General features: G+C 38.0%; 1 protein-coding gene across 2 annotated transcripts in view; it reads left to right on the top strand.

The window, feature by feature from the left end:
* Positions 1–16080, top strand: part of nlgn3a (neuroligin 3a) — a 149129-nt gene that overhangs the window by 32800 nt on the left and 100249 nt on the right. The window contains exons 2-4 of one of the 2 annotated variants that reach the window (XM_043257594.1): positions 540–1198; positions 3105–3164; positions 13809–13868. In XM_043257594.1, the coding sequence (XP_043113529.1) occupies positions 730–1198; positions 3105–3164; positions 13809–13868 (589 nt within the window). In that variant the 5' untranslated portion in view covers positions 540–729. The remainder of the gene's footprint in view (positions 1–539; positions 1199–3104; positions 3165–13808; positions 13869–16080) is intronic. The other variant, XM_043257595.1, reaches the window with a different exon arrangement.

Raw genomic sequence — 16080 nt, 5'->3', positions numbered from 1 at the left:
GGATCAAATGTAGAGGATAGTGGAATATCATAGAAGGACCCTATATTTGAGAAGTTGTTTTAGTTGATATGATGAGACGTGATCATTGAATTAAATATCTTGTTACTTTTGTATGCTGCCTGCAGAGTCAGCACTTTTCAGCTTTCAGATGCAGCCACTATCGATGTTAGCATCTGCCTAATTTAGCTCCTGGCTAATTTTAACCAAGTAACTGATGAACCAAAATACTGTCGAGTTTAATTGGACGCGCATGCTTTGACATCAGTGGGGAACAGTTACTATTTTGCTATCCTAACTATGCAGAATTAAATGGCTAGTTGCATTTTATGTTTATCATTCACAGATTTATCAGTTATGAAACACTCAGTTTCGGATGTTTAAGTCAAACTGCAGAGCTAGTTATAGAGCTGTTATTTGTTCAGGCCTTTGGATGCATTAAGAGCACTGTCATATTTATGTATGTGCATACAGAAATAAAACAAAAGTATAAAAATGATCCCATTTTAAATTTTCCTATCTTGTTTTTTTTGTTTCTGCAGGAGAGAGGATCTGAGAATACTGTACTGCGAATGAGGATTCTTCCGGAAGGGACCAGAGCGCGTGCATGTGTTTTTCTTCAATGACAGGAGTAACCCACCTGAGTTTGAGGGTCTGAAGGCAGGCGACACGTGCTGGAGGAGTTTCTCGGCGTACGTAGGCATCTAGCAGCAGCGGCCATTTTCACAGACCATGTGGTTGGCGGTGCGCAAAAACCGACAACTTTTGCACCAGCAGGACTGCTGCAGCGGCAGGGCTCACGACGTTTCTCTGTGGATATGGATTTTTTGTTGGTGCGTGGCGCTCGTCAGGGGGCAGAGCTACCACCCCACCGTGAACACGCAGTACGGAAAATTACGGGGTGCGAGGGTCCCGCTGCCCAGCGAGATCCTGGGGCCGGTGGACCAGTACCTGGGCGTGCCGTACGCCGCTCCGCCGGTGGGGGAGAAACGATTCCTTCCCCCTGAACCGCCCCTGTCTTGGTCGGGAATCAAGAATGCCACTCACTTCGCGCCGGTGTGCCCGCAAAACATTCACAACGCCGTTCCGGAGATCATGATGCCAATCTGGTTCACCTTTAACTTGGATATAGTTGCCACTTACATACAAGATCAAAACGAGGATTGTTTGTATCTAAACATCTATGTTCCAACGGAGGATGGTGAGTGTGTCGGGTATAATGAAGAAAAATAGCCTCTCGCTATTACATTCTGTCACTTCCTGTGTGTTGTGTTTGAAGCATGAGTTGTTGTCTGGCGCATGCCGTGTCTGTGTACACCATTTCTGTTCCTCATCTTGACTTGATCTGCCATGAAGTCTTTCCATCAACTCTTCCCTTCCATGCCACTGTTATGGGTTCCTCTTTTGTGATGTTCAAGAAGGCAAACCAAAAAGAAAGAAAGAAAGAAAGAAAGAAAGCTAGAAGAAAGCAATCAAGGAGAAAGTAATCTTTTTAATGTAAGAGCTCAGATTCTAATCTGACATGAAGTTTGGATGTAATGATCTTGGTGCACCTCCCTCTCCTCACTGTCTTGACTGTTCTGGGGGATTAGCGATCCGAGATTAGCTTGCTTGATGCCAGAATGAACCTTTTGTAGAGTTGCTAAAATGTTCTGGAACACAAGAGGCCTGTGGCATCAGTCCTAACCATGTAAGACCCTTTACTGTCCCACTTTCTTCTGTTAACGTTCAAAGCGTGTCTCCAGGAACTTAAGATCTTTAAACGAATTCGGTGATCAAGTCCAACATTTGCATTCGCAAATATCTCCCCAGCACAAAGAGCATTTCTTACAAACTCTTTACGGATTTGAAAGCAAAAGCGCAAGCTCTGTTCCAAAACCCAGTGAGCTGCTATCTAAGGACAATGTACATGTTTGAGAAAGCTAGAAGACTTTGAAGGAAAGCGAAGACGTTGGCGCTATGAATGTATAAAGTTCATTGTGAGGCCATGGAAAGTGCCGTATCAGTTTGTGTGCCCATGCACAGAAAAATTCTACTGTACCTGAAATTTTCAGATCAGTAAGGCAGTTTGTCATTGATTAAAATTTGCATTTGCAGATTTCGCCCCAGCTCAAAGATAAAACTCTTCAAAAGGTTTTCTCAATTTGTGCTAGATGGAGTAGGAAGACTACCAAGTGCCGGTTATGTATCTATCACTGCCAGTTGCCAGAGGCTTGGTTAGCTACATTTTTATTATTGTTTTGTAGCCAAGCTAAACAAAACTCATTGCAGCATCTCCCAAAAAGCGGGGTGGATTAAAAAGGTGACAAAAATATAGTTGCTACACCCCCTGATCATTACTGAAATGCAGCATACAACATAAATACACAAATAACACTCTTTACATGAAGAACATGGGAGACTTGACAATTGATGATTGATGCAGTTATCTAATAAACAAAAAATAAGACACAAATATTGGAGCACACCATATTTCAGTGAGAACAGTCTGGGATCACCTTCACTTTGAAGCATATATGCATTGCTGCATTTTAATTTGGGCAAAACGAGATATCCAAGAATCTAGCATAATGTTAATGCCTACCTTTTGGAACCAGCAGAGCTCTGATGCATGCAGTAAAATGCTGTCCGGGTAGTGCGCTATGTTTTTGGAACAGACCCAATTGTGTAAACGAAAGCTACATAAGTTTGTGGTGTTAAAATTCATCTGAAGTCAAAAAAACGTCAAGGTTGTAGAGCCCACTTCTCTGCATCTGTTGTCAAAGCACGTTTGGTGCGTCATGCAACAGAGACGTGCATTTCTCACGCAAAACCTGGAGTGATGCAGTGGTGCAGGGGTTGTGATGAGGAATGGTTATTTTGTGCTTGTAAAGGGTCTTATATAGCAGTGCATGTGAAACTAGGCTTCCTGTGTTCCAGGGTGCAGCAAATCAATTCCACCTTTTTTGGAATATTTTCTGCCTAAAAGACAAAGCACCCCAGCTAACGTTCTGGACAGGTTCTCTTTGTTGTTCTTGTGGGGAGGGGGAGTGACGTTGTTGCATGTTCTCCTCAAACGTTTCTTCCAGAGCCTTCTGTTATTTTGTAGTCTTTTATTCATTTTACAGTCAAAAGAATATCCAAGGAATGTGCCAGAAAACCCAACAAGAAAATATGTAGAAAAGGAGGTATGTAACAAGCCAACATTGGAGCGATATACAGAGAAGAGAGCGACTGGTACGTCCTCTCTCGTACCCCCGGGATATCACCATCAACTACAGAGTCTTGTGCACAGAGCAATGTTAAAAATGTCTGTATATATATATATATATATGTATATATATATATATATATATATATATATATATATATATATATATATATATATTTTTTTTTATATGTAAAATATATATATATTTCAAATTGCTAAATGATGTGTATGTACACAACCTCCTGCTTTCACATGTTCAACCCTGTTACGTTCTTACGTTACTTTAAAAATTACACAGGCTAAAAAAAACAAACAAATAAGTAAAATGTATCACTAATATGCTTGCACCATGTCAAACAATTGAACAATATGAGTTTTTTGACCATGGGGAGTTTTAATATTATATTTAAATGTTCAAGTATCGTAGAAAACAGGGTTGAATGCAAAGTACGGGGTGGGTGGGGGTTAATTATTTGATTGACATATAATTATATATAAGTACAACATCAAATTTATATTTAGTGTTGATGAATGGACATGCTATTTGTCTCATATTTAGTGTTTTGTTTTTTTGTTTATTGCTTTACACTCAGAGTTAAGAGTTAAGTCTCCAAAATAATCAATTAATATGACTTATTATTGTTAAATATATCTGTAGTAAGTTATTGGGACACACACAGCCACGATGATACAGTTTCCTGACAATTATCTGTATATACATCATATGCCCAATGCTGAACTCTTGTTTTAATTGACAGCTCATCCAATTTATTGAGCGTTGTGTCACTGAACGTAAAGCATCACACGTAAGATAGGAGTCACTGATGTCATACAGCTTGATTTGTGTCAGAAGAACATGTAATATCTTATGACACAAGTGATTGTGAGCGCTCCTGCATTCACAGTATGGAGTCTGTCATTACAGAAACCTCAGCACCAATGTCAGAATCAGTGCATTGTTTTAAAAAGCCACAGCCACAGCCAAAAAGTAATTTGTTTAGACTAGCAAAGAACACCTCCAAGAAGATATGGACTAAAAGTAACACAATTCCAATTAGGATTCCATTAAGACTTTAAATGCTACGCTGAAATAGCGTTTCACTTCATTATTTATCTGTTTCGTTGGAGGTTTTTATTGTAAAAACAATGCCTCTGTGACAGCAAAAGGTTAATCGATCGTGGGACTCAGAAAGCTGCTTTGTCAACACACCTCATGTAATTATGCAATAATAACTATAACCTTAAAAATACCATCATCAAAACACTATTCAGTGGCTGAGTAAACACTTATAAATAGCAAATAGAAATAATTGCATCAGCCGAATTTGGTGATCCGTTCTCATTAGAATTTATTGAATTGCATTGAATTTCATTAAAGAATGTTCTGAGTTTAAAACGGCTTAAGCTTAAGACAGCATCTGTGACTTTCTATCAATAACAGCCAAACAGTTAAGACTCACTCCTCTGCTTTAAAATCGTCTTTTTTGTAAGAAATAGCATGACAGCTCATAAAGAAATCAATTACCAATAGATATACACATAAGTGTACGCAAACAAATCCCTTAATTGTTCTATAACGGTTGCTCTTCGAGGTGTAGTTTCAGTGGTGGTTCCTCCTACCTCTAGATGGATGAAATCCCGTTCATATTTCTGTAAACAGCACTTTACTGAGTGAACGTTGGATAGGTTCGCGCAGACAGTCTGATTTGATCAAACAAGCCTCGTGTTAACATGTGCAGTATCATGTTTGGGTTTTGTGGCTGCACCTTCTGTATAACATCATCAGCGCAGTCACTTTCCCATAGAGACCTCAATCATAAGATGTGTATCTGCTTTTATGAACCGAAAGATAAGTCTAAATTATTTTCATGTCGCAGACGCTGTCTTGCCTGGCCTGGTGCTTTTATTACATTCTTTAATGATAGCATTTTTTGGAGATCCGTTCACGTTAAAAGGATGTTTATTAAAGCACGCCATAAGAGGAGCAGCCTTCTTTAACTACTCGATTTGTATTTTTAAAGAAAACATTTAGTTTATATTGTTTATGCATGTTTTGTTTTTTTTAATAATGGAACAGAGTTTGCTAACAGGGACACAAAACTGAATAACAAGCAGCTGAAGAAAACACACACACACACACAAAAGTATGTTATTATGACAGTATTATAATATTTTCTGGCAGTAATTTGTGCATCAGTACTTGCATTTAGTACACTTAAACAGAGCTACTTTTGTATAGCATGCTTTTATTATTTTAATACAAAAAATAAATAGATCCACAAGCCATTTTTCCCCATAACATCTTTGGACATTCATCTATGAAATACAGGAATATACTGGAAAATATAATGATATATATTTATATACTTCCATATATGGGAAACTAGTGCTTATATTTTTAGTGTTCTGCTATATATGGTTAGTCTACGAATAAAAATTGGGCTGTGTCCTATATGGTGTGAAAACCCTTAACATACAAATAATATGACAAGTTACATGAGAGAAACGCATGGATTTACATAAAGCTCAATTCACTTCATATATTCTTTGCGTAAGGGTTCAGCCGGTCATGTGATCTCATCATGGCTGCTTTCACGAGGTGACCTGCTCAATACGAAGTAAAATATACGCATATATATACGTCTTCATCTTCACTTTTACCCGAAAACCCGTAAAAAATAGCGAAATGGCATGCAATATCTGTCACATTTGTAGAAGCGGCGTCTGGAAAATAATGGCATTGTGTTGTGCATCGGATTACGACACCATGTTCCCTGGAAATTTAGAGAATGGAGACAGGCAGCACGAAACACGCTACCGTCGCAGTCTCCCGTGATCTTGTTACGAGAAGAGTAAATAACAGCTAAGCATCAAAACCAATGTCTTTACACAGCAGCAGCTGCTGCTGAACTATTAACAACTGCGTTCAGGGGAAAACTACAGTTTGGAACAAATTTGCAGTGAGTTTGCGCTGTCGGTTAAATGATCTATGTGGTGTGAGGGAAGTCTTGAGGGAATGAACCCTCCCCAGAGGAGCCGTCTGTCTGTATATGGGTCAGGAACAAAAGCAGCCTTTACTAGATGCTTAATATACTTAGATTTGCTGAATCTTCAAATATTATTGCTGATAGCTTAAATTAAGATTCCTTCTGAATGCTGGTTTTGTTTTCAGTAAATGAGTGGCTGCATTAAACAAGAGCTCCCATTTCAATACTGAAGCCTCTAGACATTTATATTTGTAATGAACTGTTTGCATTTTCAAAAGGGCTACGCCTCGATTATCTTAATAGCACGTAATGTATTAACATAACAGCGGCTGAAGTTTTGAACTCGGCAAACGCAAACATTAAGCATTTGCATTAGAAAGCACGATTCCCAGCTCCAAAATTAGGGTTTTAGTTTTTGGAGTGCAATCTTTTTGATCACACCAAAAAAAAAAATAACCTATTAGTCTCAACGTGCAGCAACATGAAATCTTATGTAAATTGCGGCAAATTTGCATAACATAAAATCATCAGTAAGGGTTGCCAGGCAACAGTACGCTTGTGCTCTAAGAGCCTGTTGATGGTCTATCCACTCTGTCGAGCTGTTTCAATCCAATTTGCCCTAGGGATTTACAAAAGAAAATTTTATCAAGACATTATGTTGGGTAGAAAAGCTGAAAATGTGACACAGAATGGTCCACAGAGGTACTTTCGGGCTGAATGACACACACACACACACACACCTGTATAAAAGTGTACAGTGAGTGAACGCATTAAAGTCCATGTAGTAGTTCTTCTAAGGGGAACATTAGCACACGCAAACACTTCAATCCATTACCTGAAGGTTGAGTTGGTAAGAGCTTTTGAAGGATGCAAAAAAAAACCCGAGAGTAAATAACAACTCTTAATTCCTCAGTTGCTTTAAAATCTTATTTCTAATCGCACAGGATTAATCTATTGACATATTATAAAACGTCCTTATCACTGGAATTTTGGAGTTTCTTATAGAAGTTTTAAAGGTTCGCAGAGTACTTTTGTAATCTAATTTGATCTTCAAAAATAGTGCCATCAGAGACAGAATCTGTGTTGCATTTCAAAAAAATAATAAAAATAAATCACATTAAAAAGTATTTCATTAAATAAACTTATCTCCAAGTAAAGCAGCCCGTTCTATAAATTGTGAGGCTGGCCTTTTTTTGTCTCATTTTTCAAAACAGCTGAGTTTTAACAGTTTTAAAACTGTAACCGTTAACAGTTTTAACGTTTTTGAATCCCTCTCCGGTTCTAGCGGTTAGCACTTTTACCTGCAGCTTAGCATAAATCATCGAATCCGATTAAACCATTAGCATCACGCTCAAAAATGACCAAAGAGTTTCGACACTTTTCATATTTAGGACTTGACTCTTCTATACATCTCCTCTCGCATTGTGTGCTAAGACTGATGGAAAATGAAAAGTTGTGATTTTCTAAACTCATATAAATAGGAACTATACTCTCGTTCCGTAATAATCAAGGAAGTTTTTTCCGTACCATGGCCTCAGCCTAATTTGAAAAAAAAAAACAAACATGGTATATTCTTTTAAATAAGTATTTAGAATCAAATCTGATTCACCTTAAAGCAGTGCTTTTTGCTCTTGTGAAACTGTACGTCACTCGTTAAGAACTAGTTTTATTAGTCAGATTCCAACAGGTTCTATGGCATACTGTCATTTTTGAAAACTGCAATTAACTTAGTAATAATTTCTGACATTTATCCAAGAATACTTTTGGTTGTATTGTTGATTGTAGTACAATAAACAGTGTTGGTGTATCATGACTTGATGTCCGGTGTAAAATTGTAAATGAAATATCATGAACTTACAATGAACAACATTCAATGTTAATTCATGTTTGTTAATAACAAATTGACACAAGAGTCTTCCTCAGATTCAAGTACATGTCAAGTACACCAATACATGCCCAGGCTTGCGTGCTGAATATTTAAATAAATAAAAATCTTCTGAAAAACTATAAAAACCCAGATAAAAGCTACACTAGTGAAAAAAACTATAATGACAACTATTGTACCAAATGAATGTTATACTTGGTCGTTCAAGTTATCATTCTTTATTTACATGATTTGATATTTGTGCGTGACGTGCTTTATGTGAGAGAGAGAATATTTACTTGAGCTTCAGCTTCTTAATTGTAGCTGTAGTTGAGCTCAAACAATAATTGGTGGAGCTCCTGCAGTAAGGACCTCTGCGTATTCCCCAGGGTCACAGACCCCCTGAATTAACTAATGCTAATTTATACAGCTTCAAATGTTACAATGTATTAGCATAAGTAGAAATGAACATTAACCAAGATTAATGACTTTAAAGGTGTTCATTTTTAGTGCATCTTAACTATTGCAGTAACTAATATCAATGTATAGGATCTTTCTAAAGTGTTTTGGCAAGACCAATTTTGTTTTAAACCAAACCACCATATCATTTCTATTTTTATTCCATACATGCTGAGTACTGAATATTTATTCCATGTATATGACTCTAGCAGGAGGCACTTCTAATGAGTTCTGTAGGCAATACTTCAATGCAGTCTTAGTTTTTATCTATTTAAATATTCATTTTCAGAATTCCCTGGGATGCATCATGCTGTTAATAGAACGTTTAATGCCTAAAGGGTGTTTTTTAACGATTGCATTAAAACCATTCCCCAACTACAGGATCAATTATGTTTATTTGATTCTATTAACATAATATTCTGACGTAGGCTACACATTTCCTATATAACGCACATGCATGGTGAGCGGATTCTGTCATGTTTCAAACAGGCTCCGACAAATCACTTATTAGAAGAGAATTCCCACTATAACGTTGGCTTTGGTGCAGTTTAATTGTCTAGTGGAAGGGCATTTGGTGGGATCAAACCAGAGAACCTATTTACATGGCATTCAGAGAGTAGCACTTTTTTTTTTTTGTCTTCCCACGAGAAAGATGAATTCACAATGAATTGGACAAGCCGTCATATTTCAGCAGTCTGCCAACGTGATTGAAACTGCTAAGTGTTGGAATCTGAAGTAGGCTCCGACTGAGCGATGACAGACAATAAAATGGCATGGAAATCGCTTTTGGATAGCTCAACTTCACCAAGGTTTGAAATGTGTGCGCGTGTAGCCACAGGCTAAGTTGCATGGCAAACAGCAATGGCATAAACGGAGAAAGGGGTGGGCGGAAGTTAGGGAAGAAAGGCACAAGGGAAGCGGATGTCCTCTCCGCTTGATATGGAACAGCTCTTTTAAATGTGCGGCTGCCCATAGGCCTGGCGTGAGCAGAGTCTTGCCAGTGGCACTTCATTCAGTTTGACTTGAAATGCAAGACACAGCTTATCCAGGAAGTTTTTGTTGGGATCCCACACTGCTCGCTGGCCCAGTATATCTGCCCGTTCAGAGCGCAGTGTCTTCCAAATGCTCTTTGTTGTTAGTCCTTCAATAAAGGGCCAGTCATTCTTCCAAGGTCGGCCTGTAGCAGTTTTCATGATCTATACACGCTGCTTCATTTCATCCTCAGAGGCGCGGCGAAAACAGAAGGTAAACAGAACGTATGTCTTCGATAGAAACATCCCAGGATTTCAATGAAATATTTCAGCCATCTTAATGTAATCATCGCTTTCCGACCACGCTTCTCTTTCATAAGCGCTCTTCGCAGTCACTCTTGGTTATGGTCGCAGCGGTTAACGCCAAGGACAGCTCATAATGCGCTCCTCTATTTATCCAGCACTTGTAATAAAAACAAAAGGTCTGTGATATAAAAGTCCTCTGGGCTACTAAAGCTGTGGTGTAAATTTTTGGCCGTCCTTTCTTTAGGATTACGGTCTCTTTAACCTTTAAAGTCGACATCAAGGCGAAATGGCCCTGTTTTACTTTCTTAACGCATGTTCCGGGTTTGATTGTACTCGGCTCAATAATATTAGTTTATGGCAATAATAGCTAATAATCACCTAGGTAGCTGCACGTTGTCATTTGGAGTATTTTGGTATTGATTTTTGGAATAAATGATCACAATTAACCTGGTTATGTTTAGGTTTAGCTGTTCAAATCTTACTATATAATACGTACGTGCATACTGTTGGTGTGTACGTTTGATGTTGGGAATAGGGTTAAAAGGTAAAAAATACATCTATAAGAAGGAAAAAGTGAAAACTAAAGTGGAACATTAAATAGGTGAACGACACAACGTTATTTTAACAGGGTACAAAAAGTGTCCAAGATGGCAGACAGAGTAAATCCACTAACCAGTTAATGAGGAAACTAACAATGTGGGCAAGGAACAGGGAACACAGAAACAATGGCCAAGAAACACTTCAAAATAAGAGACCACAAAGACAGGGAAACATGGACTGAAATCGTGACAGGTATAGTTATGTATATATTTTTGTATTTACATACACATTGTGGTTGTTATCAGTGGTTGATAAATCCAAGGAGTTTTGCATTTGATTTATGGTGCTTTGAAAAATTTTTTTACTGATATGTTTAACATTTGCCATGTCAATACAGGAATGTTTGGACTGCAGATATTCTCAATGAAAAATACTAGAGTTTATATTTTTTCATACTTTTTGCCAATACATTTTCATCACACAGACTTGCAAGTCTGAAAAGCTGCATTAAATTAAGCTGCCGTATTTTTATTTGCTTTTGTTAGTCCATTTTGTTCTATTTAGTCATATGCAAATGCTAATAATTAAGTAGTAGCTGTAAAAAATAACAGTAATAAAAATAAGTTATTATTTAAGTGCTTAAGTTTTAGATTCTGCCGATACATCCAAATAGATAAAATATGGATGTTCTAAAACTTGAGTGGTATATGTTTTTTGTAAACGTAAATGTTACGTATGAATGGATACATAAAAAAAGGACCAGGCTGGTTTTATATTGTTGACAAATGGTTTAGGTTTAGGGGTCATGATGGCAGATGGCAGCAAACAGGTTTTCCAGTCACAGGCCAGCTGAGCAACTGCCATTGAGATGAATGGGAATGCTAATGGATAGCTTTCTACAGGTATTATTCATATAAATTAATTTATTTGACCTGGTCTGCTCTGGTACAGCCTGTCAATTCCCAATTGATAAAATAAGTTCCCACTCCGCATTTTAATCATGGCGTACTTGGAAATACTTCACATTACACAAGTAAAATGAGTTTTCAGCCAATCTTTCACCTCAGATGGATGCTAAAATCTGTATGTGCTGCATTGAAATTCATTTCCAGAAGTAACAAAAGATAAAATACTACGACAAACAATGAGCAATGAGAGAGAATGCGAAAAGACCACAGGAGGTTTTGAGATAGACAGTAAAGTGAATACCATCTTGGATTGTTAGAAGTCAACATTTCGCCAATAGTTCCCTTGCCACATTGTGACCTTTCCGATATGTAAATCTGGGCTCAATCCATTGTCACTTTGACCCTCTTCTCCTGCTTCTCAGAATGGGATGCACTTTACATTCAGTGAGCTTTTTACACTGACGCATAGGTCACAGAGGCTGTATTAGCTCACTGTAAAAACACTAGTGTGTGGAGACCAGATGGACTGCTGTCCTCTGAGGCTTATATTATATAAAGTGTTATAGTGGGCTCGGAATCTTATTCAGAACCGGTCAGTTTTGAACCAGTCATTTTCTGCCAATGGTTCTTGAAAAATTGTGCTTTTCCGACTCATATAAAATATAAAGTATATATGTGGATCCAATACCTGTTGTATGTAGTATGCAACCATAGTGTAGGTACATATTTGTGCATAGTATCTACAACTCTAATGTTTGTGCAATTACACATAACGTGATTAGTTAGGATTTACATACACATTGTGATTGTGTCCAGAATTTTATATTAAGTGCACGGTTCCTGAGGGGTTATCTTGTAAGTACACTATATATTAGTGTAGACTATAGTATAATACAACCCATCTCCACCGTCCACCCCCAAAACATTATCAAAGTACATGAAAAGAAATTGTTTATGAAATCAAGTAAGAACCAGGAATATTATTATCAAATCCTGCTAAACACTCCTTGGGCTAAATTACTGAAATCAAATGAATGCAACGTTTGACCTACAAATGTAAAATATTCATTGTCTGTGCATAAGAAACCGCACCAAATATTCATTGAATTCTTCTTTCATCGATGTTATCAGTGGTTGATAAGTCCAAGGATTTTGCATTTGATTTTTACTGATATGTTTAACATTTGCCATATCAATGCAGGAACGTTTGGACTGCAGACACTCTCAATGAAAAATAATAGAGTTTATGGGAACTGCAACATGATGCCATTAAATCCAGATGCACTATAAAGGACATTTGAAGTGACAGGGCTTTCTCGCCTCAGGTGTCACAGCTGCCACCTCTCTTAAACAATGCCTTACTTCAACTTAACCTCACAGTGCGATGCAGCACACCACGCAGACTCCAGTGTGCAAATAAAACAGCATTTCTTAAGACAAAACAAAACAAAAAAAAACATGCATTTTCATAAAAAGCACTTTAAAAGATCGACCTCACTACTCTGATCCGTTTCCCAAGAGATTTCAGACATGAATCAGTGGGTGATAATGATTTTGCCAAGTAGGGCGAGTTCCTGGAACAGCATCACAATTGACTTTACAGATTTTAAGGCTAGGGTTACGGTAAGGACCATTGCTGGCTGTCCAGGACCAAACAAATATGTTGTTTAAAGAATGTACCGATTCTCCAACTGTATCTATACAAACACTGTTGATGACATTGGTGATGTGATGTGATGTAATTAGCTGCATCTGTGTTGTGCTGGAAGAGGAACTGTAGCATTTGTTTTAAAACGAACGCTAATGTTGAAATGATTGCACTTTGAACAGCAGAGCCACATCTATATTCAGACATTCTAAAACGGAAAGGCTGATAATGAAGCTTTCCGTATCGTTACAAATTGTAGCTTGTCCTGTTAATGCTTTCTATTTATCTATAGTGTGTTAAGCTCTTGACCCTCTGAAAAGTATGTCATTTATTTTAATTAAACTCTCTGGCACTCATTGTATTACTACTTTGTTAGAGAAAAAAATCTGTATGTATTTATAATCTAAAGAGCAGACTTAATAAGAGGATCGAACTCAGCTGATAGTTTATTTTAACATTCTGCTATTAGTGCGCAAAATTATCTATCACGTTTTAGCCATTCAATCAAATGTCAGCAAGCCATAACCCAGGGTTAAGCAACGCTGCCCTGCTGTCCTGTAGAGTTTAACTCCAACTCTAATCAAACACACCTAAAGAAGCTAATGAAGGTCTTTAGAATTACTAAGGCCACAGGCAGGTGAGGACCGGCGTTGCCAACCCCTGATGTAACCTCTTATTAGGTTGTGTTCTTATCAATGGGCATTATGTGAACTTGATTCTGTATGCATAAATTATCAGTGTTATGCATTTATGTGATTTGTGTTATTGACCAGTTTCATGTAAGTTAATGAATACTGTTTCATATTAATCACATGTATAGCTAAATACATGTATAGCTTCTGTTTCTCTTTTTCTTTTTTGGTACATTTCTTGTCTTGATGATCATACTATTTTGAATTTTTCTGTGCTTCTCTGTATTTTCCCTGCTTTACTAACAGGAACCCATTCCAAAAAACAGGGCGAGGATTTATCTGATAACGACGGTGATGAAGATGAAGGTATTCACTTTGGTGACGAAAGACATGCATGTCTTTGATTTTGTTTTTCTCTGTACTTTGAATGCAGCCCTCCCTTTTGCATTTTTTTTTTTATCTTCTCTCATGGTCTAAAGAGTCGTCTAAGTCTTTGTATGGCTGTGGAGGATGTGGAGTGTCTAGTATACTTCAATACTCAGCATGTCAGGGAGACTTTCAAGAGTGAGCTTGAATTGCGTTGGTGTAGTGTGGCTTTGTTTCTGTTGTATATGGTATATCTGAGGCTAGAATTGTTTTAATTAGTGCAGTGGTACTCAACTAGTTTTGCTTCAGAAGCCAACATAGAATCAAAAATATTTATCATACAAAAGTGAGAAAAGATATTGAAATCTATTTGCATGAACAGCATAAGCCCAACAATATGCTATTGAGTGCTTTCTAAATGTCTTTACACTTTATTAGTTTTAATTATATCAATTGCTATTCGTAGATATTTACGCATGAAGTACTAAACATGTTATTATTATGTTGAAATAATTAATGCAATACATTTTTAATTCTGTTTAATTTTGGTGCATTATAATTTGTTTGGAAGGATTGCTTTTTTTTAATAATAGATCAATTATACACTCAAAAACAGTAATCAGTTCCATATCATTGTTATCAAACAGTAATAGTAAATAGTACAGATTATTAAAGCATTTCTTCAGCTTCAACAAACTGCTAAATACAAACGCCACGCAAAGCTTTGACCACTACATTGTGAACTTGTGAACTATTAATACTGGTATCACAGAAGGTGGTTGATTTTATAATTTATTTATTTGCACAGAGTATAGTATATTACCCACATTCTTGGAATGCAATGATATGCCTGTGGCTTTATACTTAGATGCACAGGATCTGTCGCTCTTTCATCTCGTAGGTTCACTGCAGATGAAGTCAAGGGGTGAAAATATATTGTGTCACTGTACTTGACCGACATGCAACATAATGCAGGCTAGTCAAGCATTTAGTCACGTAAAAGCTATACAGAAAAGCTTTATAGAATCCAATCATAGGCCATAGCACAGCATAAATACATGTTTTCAATTAACATTTATTTGTTGTGGCTTGGCTCCCGTATATATTTTTCTAGCATGCAGGACTAGCGCCGTCTGTATTCAGCAACATGGAGAGGCAACATATGAGGCAAGCATGGGGTATCACAACGCAGTTTTTAAAACAGGCGAATGGATTTAGATGAGGAGAGAGAGGCTGACAAGTTGTGGTAAGAGGATTAGCAACGGAGGAGGAAAAAGCATGCGCACGAGAGAAGTTGCCAATCAGCAAGAGCATTGTTCAGTTTCAGCATTTATCTTGGGATATTCTGGGCTCAGGGTGGATATCTGGCGAGATTAGAATAGGGAAAGTATTCTTCCCCAGTTACTGCGAAAGGCTTAAACCCCAGAACCTATCTCAAATCCTGTTATTGTTGTCCCTTTATGCTCCTAAAATGACAATAGATTTTATAGGTGAGGGACATGTTCAGTGCTGGAGTTATGGACTAGTTGTACACCCCTACTGTGCCTTTGTTGGTTTAGACCAAGTGCTGCTCTCAGTTCTCAGCTCTCATGTTCAGGTGCTGCAACAAAGCAGGTACGATGGTCTTGCTTTTGCCATTCGACTCTTGTACTTCACAGCGGTGTCTAAGGCTGAAATGGAAACTGAAGCACCTCACGTTTGAAGCGACTCAGTCAGGGGTATTAACAGCAGTGTTAATCGATACACTTTCTTCAATACCAACGGAGGCAGAGGCCTTGTAATGCACACGTCTTAGCCCTCTGCATGTAGGGAAGCTTCCCTCGGGAGGATTTGGACTTCCAATCCAAAGCGGTTGCATTACCTTTGCAATTGGCTGGTTCAGACAATCCAATTTCTGACTTGTGCAAATGTGGTGGCTCTCCATGAAAAATCCAGTAGGCTCCAACAGTCAAGCAGCATGTCCTTCCAGAGGCTTTTCCGCTTGGTCTGGAGGTTGGATTTACGGCCGTCGCAGTCCCAGTGGGATGTGGATTCAGCTCTGGATTGAGATGTAGTCCACCGACATGTCCGTGTTCTAGCCCAAGGCATGTTTTTGCATGAGGTGCCAATTACCCTGCATCAATGGCCTGCCTATTTTTCCTTGACTCTGAATGGCCCAGGGGTATGGCATCAACAGTGACAATAGGGAGCACGGCTGAAGCATGCCGGGACA

This window comes from Puntigrus tetrazona, chromosome 14 (genome assembly GCF_018831695.1).
Source record: "Puntigrus tetrazona isolate hp1 chromosome 14, ASM1883169v1, whole genome shotgun sequence".
NCBI lineage: Eukaryota > Metazoa > Chordata > Actinopteri > Cypriniformes > Cyprinidae > Puntigrus > Puntigrus tetrazona.
Note: the sequence above shows the minus strand (reverse complement) of the source record. Positions and strands in the feature narration are given on the sequence as shown.